At 33.5% G+C, this 12490-nt stretch overlaps 1 protein-coding gene across 2 annotated transcripts in view; it reads left to right on the top strand.

The window, feature by feature from the left end:
- CDH8 (cadherin 8) overlaps positions 1 to 12490 on the top strand; it is a 387040-nt gene that overhangs the window by 307702 nt on the left and 66848 nt on the right. For both annotated transcript variants that reach the window (XM_050772635.1, XM_050772634.1), the window contains exon 10: positions 11284 to 11401. In XM_050772635.1, the coding sequence (XP_050628592.1) occupies positions 11284 to 11401 (118 nt within the window). The remainder of the gene's footprint in view (positions 1 to 11283; positions 11402 to 12490) is intronic.

The following is a 12490-nucleotide window of genomic DNA, read 5'->3' as shown; positions in this document are numbered from 1 at the left end:
TTAACTTCAGAAAAAAATGCATTGTTTTCTCATCTTTCCTATGCAAAACCAAAATAAAAAATTGATTCTTTGTTTTATGATTTTTGCAAATCACAATGAATGACTCTTTGTCTGAAGAACCACTTATGTTTTGTGTATGTGTGCTACACCATCTTATCCTCTAATGATCTGTTTAGGCATATTTATTAGAGTTCATTAGTTAAATGAAAGGATCAGATCTTTGATGCCTTAGCAACATTTTTGGACATATGGCTGACTGATGTACATGCCATTGTTGAAACAACTTTCTTGAACTCTTTGAATCCTTTGTGCTAGTTAGAATTCAGGTTTTATTCCTTACATCACTTCTAAGTTACGTCTAATGCTCAATGATCTAATTTTTATATTTAACATTTACCAAAATTTGTATTTGTTATTCACACAAGTGTTTACTTATAGAAGTTCAACAAAGATATACTTTCAATCATCTCTCATAATACCACACAAATGACTGACTCACTATGGAACTAAAATATTCCTTAGCAGATGATCACATGCTCATGAAAAATAAACGTCAAAAACCGAATGAGCCATTAAATTCATAGTTTTCTCAATATTGTTAAACAATTTATGTCTGCTTTACAACAGCCTCAGAAAAACTGCAGGTGACATTCAAATGTCTTGTTTGGCTGGAAGGTGTGGATTTAAGGCTAAACTCAGGGGATCAGTTTCTTGGGAGATGGTGTAGCTGGAAATTATTAGCAATAATCAAGGAAGGATAAGCCATTAACAAAAATCCAGGCTGTATAAACTGTCTGGACTGAGAGGGCCTATGTAAACAGGTTTTCGAAAGGGCTCACAAAATGAAAATGAGTATCAACATGAGCATAGAGAACTCTGTTGTGCTTTATATTTTTTCCACTGAATTGAACTCATCTAAATACAGTCAGAATGAAAAAGAAGAAGAAAAAGAGGGAGGTCGCTTTCTCCTGTCTAGGCAGTTATCTCCAGTTCATGATACATCTGAGCTAAAATAGGTCTAGATTCACTTTGAAAGTAGAATTGGAAATCATATGTGCTCCTTCCACCTTCTCATGATTCTGAAGTTAAAGGTGACCTTCCCTTGAATATGTTCTCTCAAAAGTGCAACTACAACCTCAACAGGGAGTAATGGTTCACAGTCCATTACACAAAATCCACCTGAATCACGTTTGATTAGAATCCTTTTAAATAATCCCTCTGTTGCATAATTAAATGTTAATATATGTTATCATTGCTAATTATCTATATTTTTTGAAAAATCGGATAGTTTCAGGTAATTTGTTTTAAGTCAAAAGACTTAAGATGGTATACATCTTTCGACTCTAATTCAGTGGTGACATGATACAGTCATTTGCAGATTACTTGGCTCCCAGTTTAACAGGAAGGTTAAATAGGATATTCTACACTTACTTCTCTCTAATGTCCATGGCAAAAATGGGAATGTGTGTTGAGATTCCAAAATCAGAAAGCCAAATATATGTCTGACAGTTTGTGTGTCTGACAGGGTGATGGGTTTCTGTCAGTCAGTAAATACTCACTGAACACGAACTATGTTCCAGGAGTGGGCTAGGTACTGAAAATATAGCAGTATACCACACCCCCAAAATCAGCCTTTTTTTTTTTTACCTTCATGGAATTTTCTCTCTGGCAAACATTTAATTAAAATTATAAATGATAGAATTGCAGAAAATGTTTCAAATCTTCTGGACAGGTGGGATGCTGAAGGGAGAAGGGGAAATGGAGCTATCTCAATGAAAAGACCTCTTAATATAGGACAAGTTTCACCAGAGACAGAAAACATCTATCAAGTACTGAAAAGGAGACAGCTGGGGATAAACCAGAGTCTTTCTGAAGAGAATGGTAATCTGGCTGGACGAGTGGAGGAACAGGTAACAAATGTGAAGAAATCAGTATCTTCCTTCAATATACTTGACAACCCCACACTCAGAACCAAACGCGAAGGAAAAATATAGAACTTCAGTGACCAATGTTGGCCAGAGGACCTTCTATAACTGTGTTCTAACTCTTACCTCCTTACTAGGATCTTCCTTGGATTTTATTTCAGATATTAACCTCTTGGTTACCATATACAGAATTAGAGTGACTTTCTATGGATGATCTATCAGTGCAGGGACTGAATTGAATATTTTCTTCTGAGGCATGAGGCAAGGCGTTTTGTTCAGTCTCAGAAAATATTCATTGTTTGAGAGGTGACGGGCAGTTTCAGTTATTCTTCAGGAAAGAATTTCTGTAACTATAAATAAATCTAGTGGAGTATATTTGAGCTTCGTCACTATCATACAAGTTACTGTTTGGTGTCAAGTAATTATATCTGAGTTAAAAAAGAGAAACAAACAAAAATATTTTGGTTTCTCTTCTTTAATCTCATCTTTCATTCTCACCAACATTGCAGAAATATAAAGTTTGTTTATTATGGGGGTATCAAAGTTCAAATAAAAAGGTAGTCACTCATACTTCGGGATGATATATATCTAGCCAATGCTTAACACGTAACAGATATTCACAAAATCTTAGAATCATGGTTCTAAATAATTTCGTTCAGCAATGACAGATACTTCAAAAAGTAATTTCTTAGATATTATCATGGAAACACTTGTTCCACTTATAAACACATAGTATGTATGCTAACCTCTTCAGATGAAAAATTCCTCATTTATTTATTGGACAATATTTATTACCCATCTACAAGATGCTCATTGTTGTAATACAATCTGAAGAAACAATGTGAAAGGGTCAAAAATTATTTTTTCTTAGGAATTTAGTGAAGAAGAGATTCTGTGAAAAGAATAGAATGAATAAATAAAATAATTTAAAATTTTAAAAACTGGCTTGAAATAAATATTCAAGCAACTAGACAGAGTGGAACAATGAAAACTCAGGGATCTACTTTATGTAGTATTGTCAAATAAAGTTACTTTTGAAATGAGTGTTGTTTATGGTGAAATAGGAAAAAAAGAGAAAGAGCAAGGCATGAAGGCAGTCTTCTAGCCAACAGAATAGGCATGTGCAAATATCCTGAAGGGTCATTGAGTGGAAGATGCTTGTGACTAGCATGTAATAAGCAAAAATGAGATTGAACATAAAGAGTTTTATGCTTGAATAAAATACACACATGCACACACATGATTAAGCAGGAAGCACAGTTAGGAAGCTGTTACTGCAAAAGATAATGGTAGCCAGGTCTAAGGTGGTGGCTATGGAGATGCAAGTAATTGAGAAAGCTTATTGCTTACATAAGTGAAAAGTGTACACACAGATCTAACATATAATCAGCATTCCTTCTCTGGGAACTTGGTGTTAGCACCACATTTTATAGATACAAAAGCTGAGGCTGAAAAAGACTATGAGTTTTACTTAAGATTTACCATGAAAAGTGGCAAAAATTAATTTTAAAGTCTGCTCTTAAAAGTGCCAGAGTCCCTGAGATTTCTAGGATGTCACAATGCTCTCCAAGGAAGCAGCACTTTGAAATTCTATGTCTGTGTGACACACCTCTTATAAAATAATTATGAGAACTTGAGTCTGATCAAGAGTGAGCATTTTTTCCAAAGAAAACAATACATTCCTGTGACAAATGATGTTCTTACTCAAAAGCATTTCATCAAACCTTAAATGAAAAGAAATAAAGCTTAATAAGAGAAGTAAAGATAATTATCCCTTGATAAACACTAGCAATGAATGGGTTTGGTCCTTTTTTTGGTCTGGTTTCTGTGAGTCTTTATCTAATAAATGTGAAACAATAAAATGAAGTTACGGTACTTTATAACATTCATGAAATAATAAATATAGGAGATTTAATTTTAGCTTTCCTGCCAGCAGGCATCTTTCATAATCTATCTGCATACACAAGAGGGAGACAGGATTGATTTTAAAACAGATGAAATTGATAGCCTCCACAAAATGCATAAAATACCATTTTCACTTTATTTTGGGTGGAGTAAGGTGATGGTAAATTAATGGAATGCATAAAACAACATTTGAAGAAACCACATGTAGCAAAACACATTTCGAGAGAGTCATTAACAAAAGTATGATTTTTGGAGCACAAGTTTGGCAGAAAAGAAAAGCAAAAGTGAATATATATATATATATATTTGAAGGGTCTGGACTTGAACAATCTAAACATGAATCAGCTCTTTCCTATTTACTAGTTTTGTGATGCTGAACCATAATCTCTGTTAGTTTAAACCCTAAGATCTTCAGAATAACGAAATAGATATTGGTATATAGATACGTAAATACATACTAAATAAATACTTGTAATTTTCAGTGGTATTTATTTGAACCAGTCTTGTGGTCTAAAAAGCAAAAAAACACTTTATTCCTATTATATTTGTTGGGTTTTATTGTTATTGTTATACATTTATGAGATGGCTTAAAGCAACACACTATACTTGATTCCTAAATTGGTCAATATAATAGACAAATCTATTGCTCTAATATTGGAATAACTATTCCTCTGATAATTTACAAGTACTTTATTTGTCAAGGGTGAAAGAAGGACCCATACTTCACTCCTCCCCATGTGAATCTGTGGATTAAATTAAAAAAAATTCACTGGAATCATTATATAGAAACACATTCTATCTCAATCTTTCAAAGACTCACTTGCAGTTCTGTAGGTATTGACTGGGTCTCTTGCATGGTTACAAATTTCACGTTTTATTCTGGCCCCTAATTTAATTGAGATTGATTATCTACAGAGAAAATGGTATAAAAGATTGTTTAAAGTCTTGGGCTATTACAGACTGATATATTTTCATCATATTTTCAAACTACAGAATATTGGATAAGAATTAGGATGGGAGCCAGGTAAGAAACCTGGATACACTTGTTTCCATTTGCACATAAAAGCCATGATGATGAGCAGGTTTTTTAAAGAAAGTCAAATTGACTCTAGGTGGTAAGAGATTTTAAGCCTAGGCTTTGTGTCTGTGACGATTTATAAATTGCATACAATCTGGTACCAGAGGATCTGAGATAATATTGGGAAGACAGAGAAGCTAATGCTAACAGTGCTGTAACCATTAAGCTATGTAGACACACACCTTCACACAGAGGCTTTTGAGAAAGTCTTCCAATCTTTTAAAGACTCAAATGGAGTTTTAGAGGATAGCATTATTCAAAGTGAGTTTTTCATAGAAACTTGTGCTGTAGCATGCCAATATATGATGTGGTTTGATTTTGTGTGTGTGTGTGTGTGTGTATGTTTGCGTGTGTGTGTGTGTGTGTGTATTACCTAGATTGGGAGACATTAAATTAGACAAAATTAAACATGATCTTCTGTTTGTTTTGTTTTACTACAAGTTTCTCTTGCATTTAGAAATACATATGAATCCCCAAGAAAATTATATGGTATTTTGAGTTTGCCAAGGATAGTTGACTATAAAATCTTTCAAATTTCCTTCAGAGAAAATTATAAAATTTGTGGAAGATGGGACCCAGTTGGAAAAATCTTGCTCTGGGAAGATAAACAATGGAACATATTTTCAATATAGGAATTACTATTTATAATCTTAAGGAGGTATCAGGAGATATTACCACAAAGTAATAGAGTAAGGGTGAAGAAGAGATAAGATTGAAAAGGGAGTTGATTCTTCTAAGCTATGTGGTAAACTGTGAATTTTATCCTACTAATGAAAATGAACTATAGATTTTTAAATCAGGGTAAGAGATGGAGTGGTTTGTATTTAATATTGATAATTTCATTAGCATGCAAAATACACATCAGATATACAGAGTCCACCAAAAGAATGCAAGAGGCAGAAAAAAACTGGAAAATCCAAACTTTGTATAGATATATTCTTCTGGAATCCTAACGTTGTATTGCTTGGCTTCAATTTAGTTTCAATAAAGGTAAAGTGAATGAAAAATCCAACACTGAAAAAAGTGTTGGAAGTTCTACAATGCATTTATGAAGGCAGAGTCCCAAATTCTGCCCAGAGGACTGAGGACTTCATTTAGTGTGTCAATAAGATTAGAACCTCATCTGCTTCCTTCTGCCATATTTCCTGTAGGTCAGACCTGCAAGCTACATGCTGTAAATGGCCACCTAATAAATTTTAAGGCAAAGATGTTTCAGGCCAAAAACACAAACAAACAAAAATGGTGAGCTCGGAAAACATGTTGAATGGGTAGGGAATAAAAATCTTGGTAGTGACTGGAATGCCATGCAATTTATCAAAAATATCCAGACAATATATTTTGATTAGATATGAACTGTGAATATATCTGTACTACATTATACAGTTTTGAAATAATTAGGTTATTGTGTCGATTTTGATAAAATTTCTTAATTACGTATATTCCCCCCTTTCAATTAATCATCATTGTTATAACTTGATTTGTCTTGCATGCCTAATTTCTATTTTTAAGCACCATTCTTTAAGGCTCTTAATGTATTTTGTTTTGCTTTATTCAGTTACGGACATCATTGATAATTTGATAAAGGCTATAACCTCTCCCCTCCTAAATGTGCATACGTAAATAATTTCATACTATTTCAAATTGAGGAATGACAGCCATATAAAGCTCTTTCATGGTTGAAAACTACTTCTTTATTTCTTTCCCATGGTGAAAACTACTCTAAGAGATAGATGTTAATATTTCAGGAAAGTTAATATGATCACTAGAAATAAAGTGGCAATAATACTAGCATTAATAGAAAGCCAAACATTATGCTGTTCCTTCTTCCTTGACCGTAACTTCCCTTCCTTTCCTTCACCCCCTATCACCTTACAATTCACATCATTATAGAAGGATTTCGAGAAAAGGGAAACTAAGTTTTACCTGAGAAAGTGACAGTGTGCTTCAACTGAAGATGCCACACTGTTTATTATTGCTGGGTCTTTCTAGAGATAGACGTATATTCGAGAAACCTTGTAAAACATTCCAAAAGTTACAACAGAATAGGTTTTTCTCACCTTGTCCATACATAGAAAGAACTATTTCTTTTAAATGTCCACTTGGGTGTGCATTTGACTGGTCAGAATCAATCAAGAACCTTCAGGCTGCTAAAGCAAAGCCAGCAAGGATGGATGGGACACGCTTACACATACTCCAACGTATTGAAGGTCTAAGCCCCAATTTAATAGAAATACATATATAGAAATTATAAATATCTATAAGTTTTGAAGCAGCCTGATATACTGGGGACAATGGATGCAGAGAATTTGTAACTAGGCTTATCTGGGATCAGACATTTTATACACACACACACAGATACACACACATGTACATACACACATATGTGTGTATATATACATATGTAATATATACTCTATATAATTTGAATATATATAATATATTGGATGTATCGCAGTGCTGATACGTTTCTTAGTCCTTCCTTCTCAAGATATTGTGAGGATAAATGATGCCGCAAAAATGTACCTGCCATCGCTTATTTATTATTCATCAATTACTTCATTTAGCCAATAGTTATTAAATAGTTGCCATGTGCCACCTGTTATTCTAATAGCAGTGAGGGGTCAAATCTTATATATGACTACTCCTCACACATAAGATCATATTGATAAATAGTATCTACAGGAACTCACGGAAGAGGTTCTAATAGATCCTATGATACAGTTATGCTTGTTAACAGATCAGATCATGAAATATGTATTTCTTTCTGACCTTTCAAAAGATAAAAATGGCAGTGATATTCTGCAACTATAAAATGTTTTTGAGTTAATGTAAAATAGTCCAAAATAAAGTTTAATATACTCTGTTAAAAACAATCTAATTTAGATTTAGAATTTTTGATAAACAATGGAAGATTTTTAAGGATCAGAATTAAACTATAGCACACAATGGTTTTCTAGTTTCATGTCTTAGAATGTTTATTTAATTTCAACTTTGTAGTCTCAAGAAATAGAACAGAGTCTGCTCCTATCAAAATCCAAGCATGGTTCTGGAATTCATTTCCTTATTCCAACATCCCAGGTACACTTTGTTTTCTCTAATAAAGACATATATTTTGCTTTCGGCTTTCCCTAACATTGAAAATATTTCAACAATAAATTATGAAACATTAGATTTTTCAGTTGCATACTAACTTCACTGGTAGAAGGGAAAATATTTAAGCTTAACGTTAGATGCATATTTCTAAGTATTTATGACTGCTCCAGAAATTTTTATATTATTCCCATGAAATGAAATTACTTGAAAAATCAGCTGAGGTCATGGTAGCTCACAGTGGACCCTACGTGGTCTCCAGCCTGCCTCTGTGGAGGTACACTTCTTTGAACAAATCTATTCTTTTTCTTTTACTGTTTAAAGCTAACTGCATTCAGAAGTCATTTCATCAATGAAAACTTTCGCCTCATTAGTACGGATATCTTAATGCATTTTAATAGTGTAAAGTCCTTCAAGTGACCTACTTGGCATCTACTTTTAGATAAAATGCCAAAGCAGGGGCTATCTGTATTGAAGGGTCAAATGTGGTTTAACCAAAAATCTTAATCATAACCAGTTTATGGGATATTTGGAAGAAAATGTAATAATTCATTTCAACCACCTTCTCCCCAACATACAATGCACTGAACTTGACATGAGCTTGACAATATAAAGCCTCTTAATGAATTATGAGGAGAGAACTGTGAACATGAATCTTTTCCATTGGCTGAAAACAGTGGTTCTCATACTTGTGTATACACCAGAATTACCCAGAAGGCTGTTTGAAATACCGATTGCTGAGTTATAATCTGAGACTTTTTTGATCAGTAGTTCTAGTGGCTCAATAAATTGCTTATCTAAGGAGTTCCAGGCTAAAATAAGTGGTGGAAAAATATATTAAATTCTGGTGTGATGTTTAGACCAAACTTCTGAGATGTGGTGTGACAGGTAGTTACGCTTCTTTGCTACAGGTAAGCTATATTATTGCATCTTTTGTTTTGTTCATGGTGGCTTAGCTAATCAAATGACTCTCCCGTAGATGCAACAGCAGGTATGAGCCATTTTCACGTAGGTTACTTGAAAATAGTATGAATGGTATTAATTATGGGAGCTTTATCCACTAAGTATACTGTAGGAAAGCATTTAATTGTGACTGATCTCCACTTGAGAAAACCAAGACATCTTCTCTTCATTTGCCCTTCTTCCTCATATGCACTCGCACACTTCAGGAGTCACATCTTCAATGGTTGCACCTGGGGCTAGAAGTCCTATAGAGAGAAGTCTGGGTAAATGGAGAAGGAGCAGCTACATTTGCTGACAAGCAATGTTTTTCCCTCTCCCCTATAATTGCCTGAAAGAAGGCTCTTGTCAAAGATAGTCATTCCCTTGACTTTTTAACATGAAAATCCAGCACAGCTGTTCTGAGGTGAAGTGGTCAAACTCATACTTTTCTGTTAAATATTTTTACTTGCAGGCTGTCCGAAGGAGTTATCCATGTTTCAAATCTAGTCCCCTTGTACTTTAATTCATGTTGATTTTTTATGAAAGAAGTACCCTAGAGCTTCTCCTTACACTTAAATGTCAAGGCAAATATGCTATGTGTTTAGGTACAGTAAATATAATTGTATTCTTCTTTAATCTGATCATACTGGATCATTGAGTAACAGAGTCATTACATTTATAAAGATTTATCAAAGTGCCAGGTCGTCAATACATAGCAATGGCCCTAGTTAATACAATAATAATAATGATGATGATGACTAATATTTTACTGAACATTTACTAGAAACCAGACACTGTCAAAAGATTTATATGAATTTAAATTCATAATCAAAACAAATCTCTGAGAAAAGATGGTCTTTGCATTTGTATTTCTGGCATACAAGAAAATAAAGTTTCAGAGACTTCAGTAACTCCTTCAATGTCACACAGTGAGCCACAAATAGAGCTGTGACTTTTATCTTACCTGGGAAGCTTAACTCCAGAGTCCTTTCTCTTGATGACTATCTCACTGTCTTAACCATGAGTTATATTTTAAATTATTTTATGTTATTTTGTCACTCAAGCTAAATATAATCATAATTATTTATAAGACATTATCACTAGACAACAAAGTCCTTAACAAAAATCACTTACAAAGTAAGATTATGTTCCATTTTAAAAATGGAGACCTACAAATTGAAAAAGTATTTTATTTTTGCCTCAAGTATATTGAATGAATTGCCTATCATATAACATGTGCTTGATACAATGCAAAGACCCATAGCTGCTAAAAGTTCTGAAATTGTGGTTCTTACACTTGAGTGGTAAGTTAGAAAGCAAAGATGACCTCTTCTCAAAATGAAGTAATTGATTTCTTTTCTCTTTAACAAAATTTCGAAGTTCAGTGGGACATAATTGTTCCCACAGACACAATAGCATTGGCATCATTATTATATCCTCGAAATATCATAAACCTGAGAACATTTCACTGTCAACTACTTTTTATGGTAAATCTATTATCACAGTAGGAGTATACATTCAAATTTTTCCTACATTAGCGCTTGTCCAGTTTGTCACATTGAACTAGCAATATCACAGCATCATAAATACAAGTTATTAAAATAATTATCTGACGTCCCAAGAAACAACTTTAGCATTAAGTTAATGTAGCTTTGCAAATGAAACAAGCATATTCGATAGGCACCAATTCCAAGTACCTCTATCTATCCAAAAATTTCTCTGCACCGTGGTAATTCTAATCCCTATAATTTATTCATCTCAGGGTACACTCCAAAGCATTGTTTGCACGTGTTATCCACTAGCTTTAAAAAACATTATTCATTATTGCGAGGGAACAGAAGCAACTCATCAGAGAGGTTTGTTGCAGTGATGTTTGTGCTGAGGAACACTATTTGGCAAACACTTATAACCTGATGAGTAAAAGAGTTTTGAGGATTCAAGATTTAAGCCATTTACCTCAAAGATCCTCCCAAGAACCACACTACAATCACTGTAACAATTCCAAATCTCATTCTAGATGCCCGTAAATACTCAAATTGGAAAGAAACCTGTAATTGCCCAGTGGATATTTCAAATACACTTAACTTTGCTATTTCAAGCCACAGACACCAAATGGACACAAAGGTAATGCTCTTAATTTTCATCAACTTATCAAAGCTGAGGTTTTAAAGTAATGGATTTTTCTCCTTATTCTTGGCACAAACCATCCATGACAATTCAGAAAGCTGAAAAAGAGACTTTGAGTCAAAGTATCAGGCCACAAAAAGAATGTCACTAAGCTTTTACCGATGGTAGGAGCCTCTGGAATCATCAGAAATGCTGACGTCAAGTTTTATGTTTCAGGTCATTCAAACAGTTAGCGCCATGGACAAAGATGATCCCAAAAATGGACATTATTTCTTATACAGTCTCCTTCCAGAAATGGTCAACAATCCGAATTTCACCATCAAGAAAAATGAAGGTAAATATATTAGCTTTCTACACAGAGTACAATATAAATTGGAAAATAGGATGCGATTTCATAACATCACTGAAAATATCATTAAAATAATTTTTGTTCACCCGTGAGCACTTGAAATTCAGCTTATCAGCGTAATGGCATAGTAATTACCTTAGTTTCTAATTTTCAATACTTAAACAAGAGATAAGAAATTTGTTAATGTAAAAAGTTAATTTTTTTCCCAGGAAATACCTCAATCACCTTACTTTAAAAAATGAAGAGTAAAATTTAACCCCTGTGAAAGCTGCCAGGTATTTTGAGATTCTGAGATATCCCTTAGAGGGGGAATTGGCTTACACTTTGCAATTGTTAAGTTTTAATTGACTGTTTACCACGTCTTTAGGGAAAACTATTCTAATTTTGCCTGGTTTGTGGGGACACATTAAAGGTATTTGTTTTAAGCCTGTACCAACTTTAACAATAACAATTAGTTCAGAAAATCCTTTTTGAAGGACATTTCTTATCAGTATTATTTTGGAGCTAATAGGTACTGATTTATTGTTAAGTCTTTCACTCACTGAGCACATTTAATCCATTTCATTAGATTTTCTGAGGAGCAACCTTGGATTACTATTTTCTTTAACTATGTTATTTATTATATATGAAAGTCATATATTATTGTTTAAAGTCTATCTCATTTGGAAAGTTTTGTTTCCTAAGCTGCTATCTATTTAAAAAAATTATAAAACCTGATTTTTGTTCAAATGTATTTAAGTCTTAGTTGTAGCGGTTTTAGAATGATTAGCAAAATATAAGCAATGTCTCAGGCTTCTTTCTGGCTTTACTACAGGGATCTGTTTAGCTCTCTCAGTGGTCTGTATACAAGCTATACTCAGAAGAGTAAAATTTGATTCAAGATATCTGTTTGTATTGTTTGCAATATTCTATTTAAAGAGATAGTGAATCTTGATAAAATTTCCTTTATGAAATAAAATAACATTGTATGGCTAAATATAGTATGGCCTTGCCTTTTAACAAAATGCTACATCGTTCTCTGGGGATGCTTTGATAAATGTGGATGAATCACAAAAAGGAAATGACAGTCGTTAT

The sequence above is a fragment of the Macaca thibetana genome, chromosome 20, assembly GCF_024542745.1.
Source record: "Macaca thibetana thibetana isolate TM-01 chromosome 20, ASM2454274v1, whole genome shotgun sequence".
NCBI classification, from domain to species: domain Eukaryota; kingdom Metazoa; phylum Chordata; class Mammalia; order Primates; family Cercopithecidae; genus Macaca; species Macaca thibetana.
This window is presented reverse-complemented; position numbering and strand designations above follow the sequence as displayed.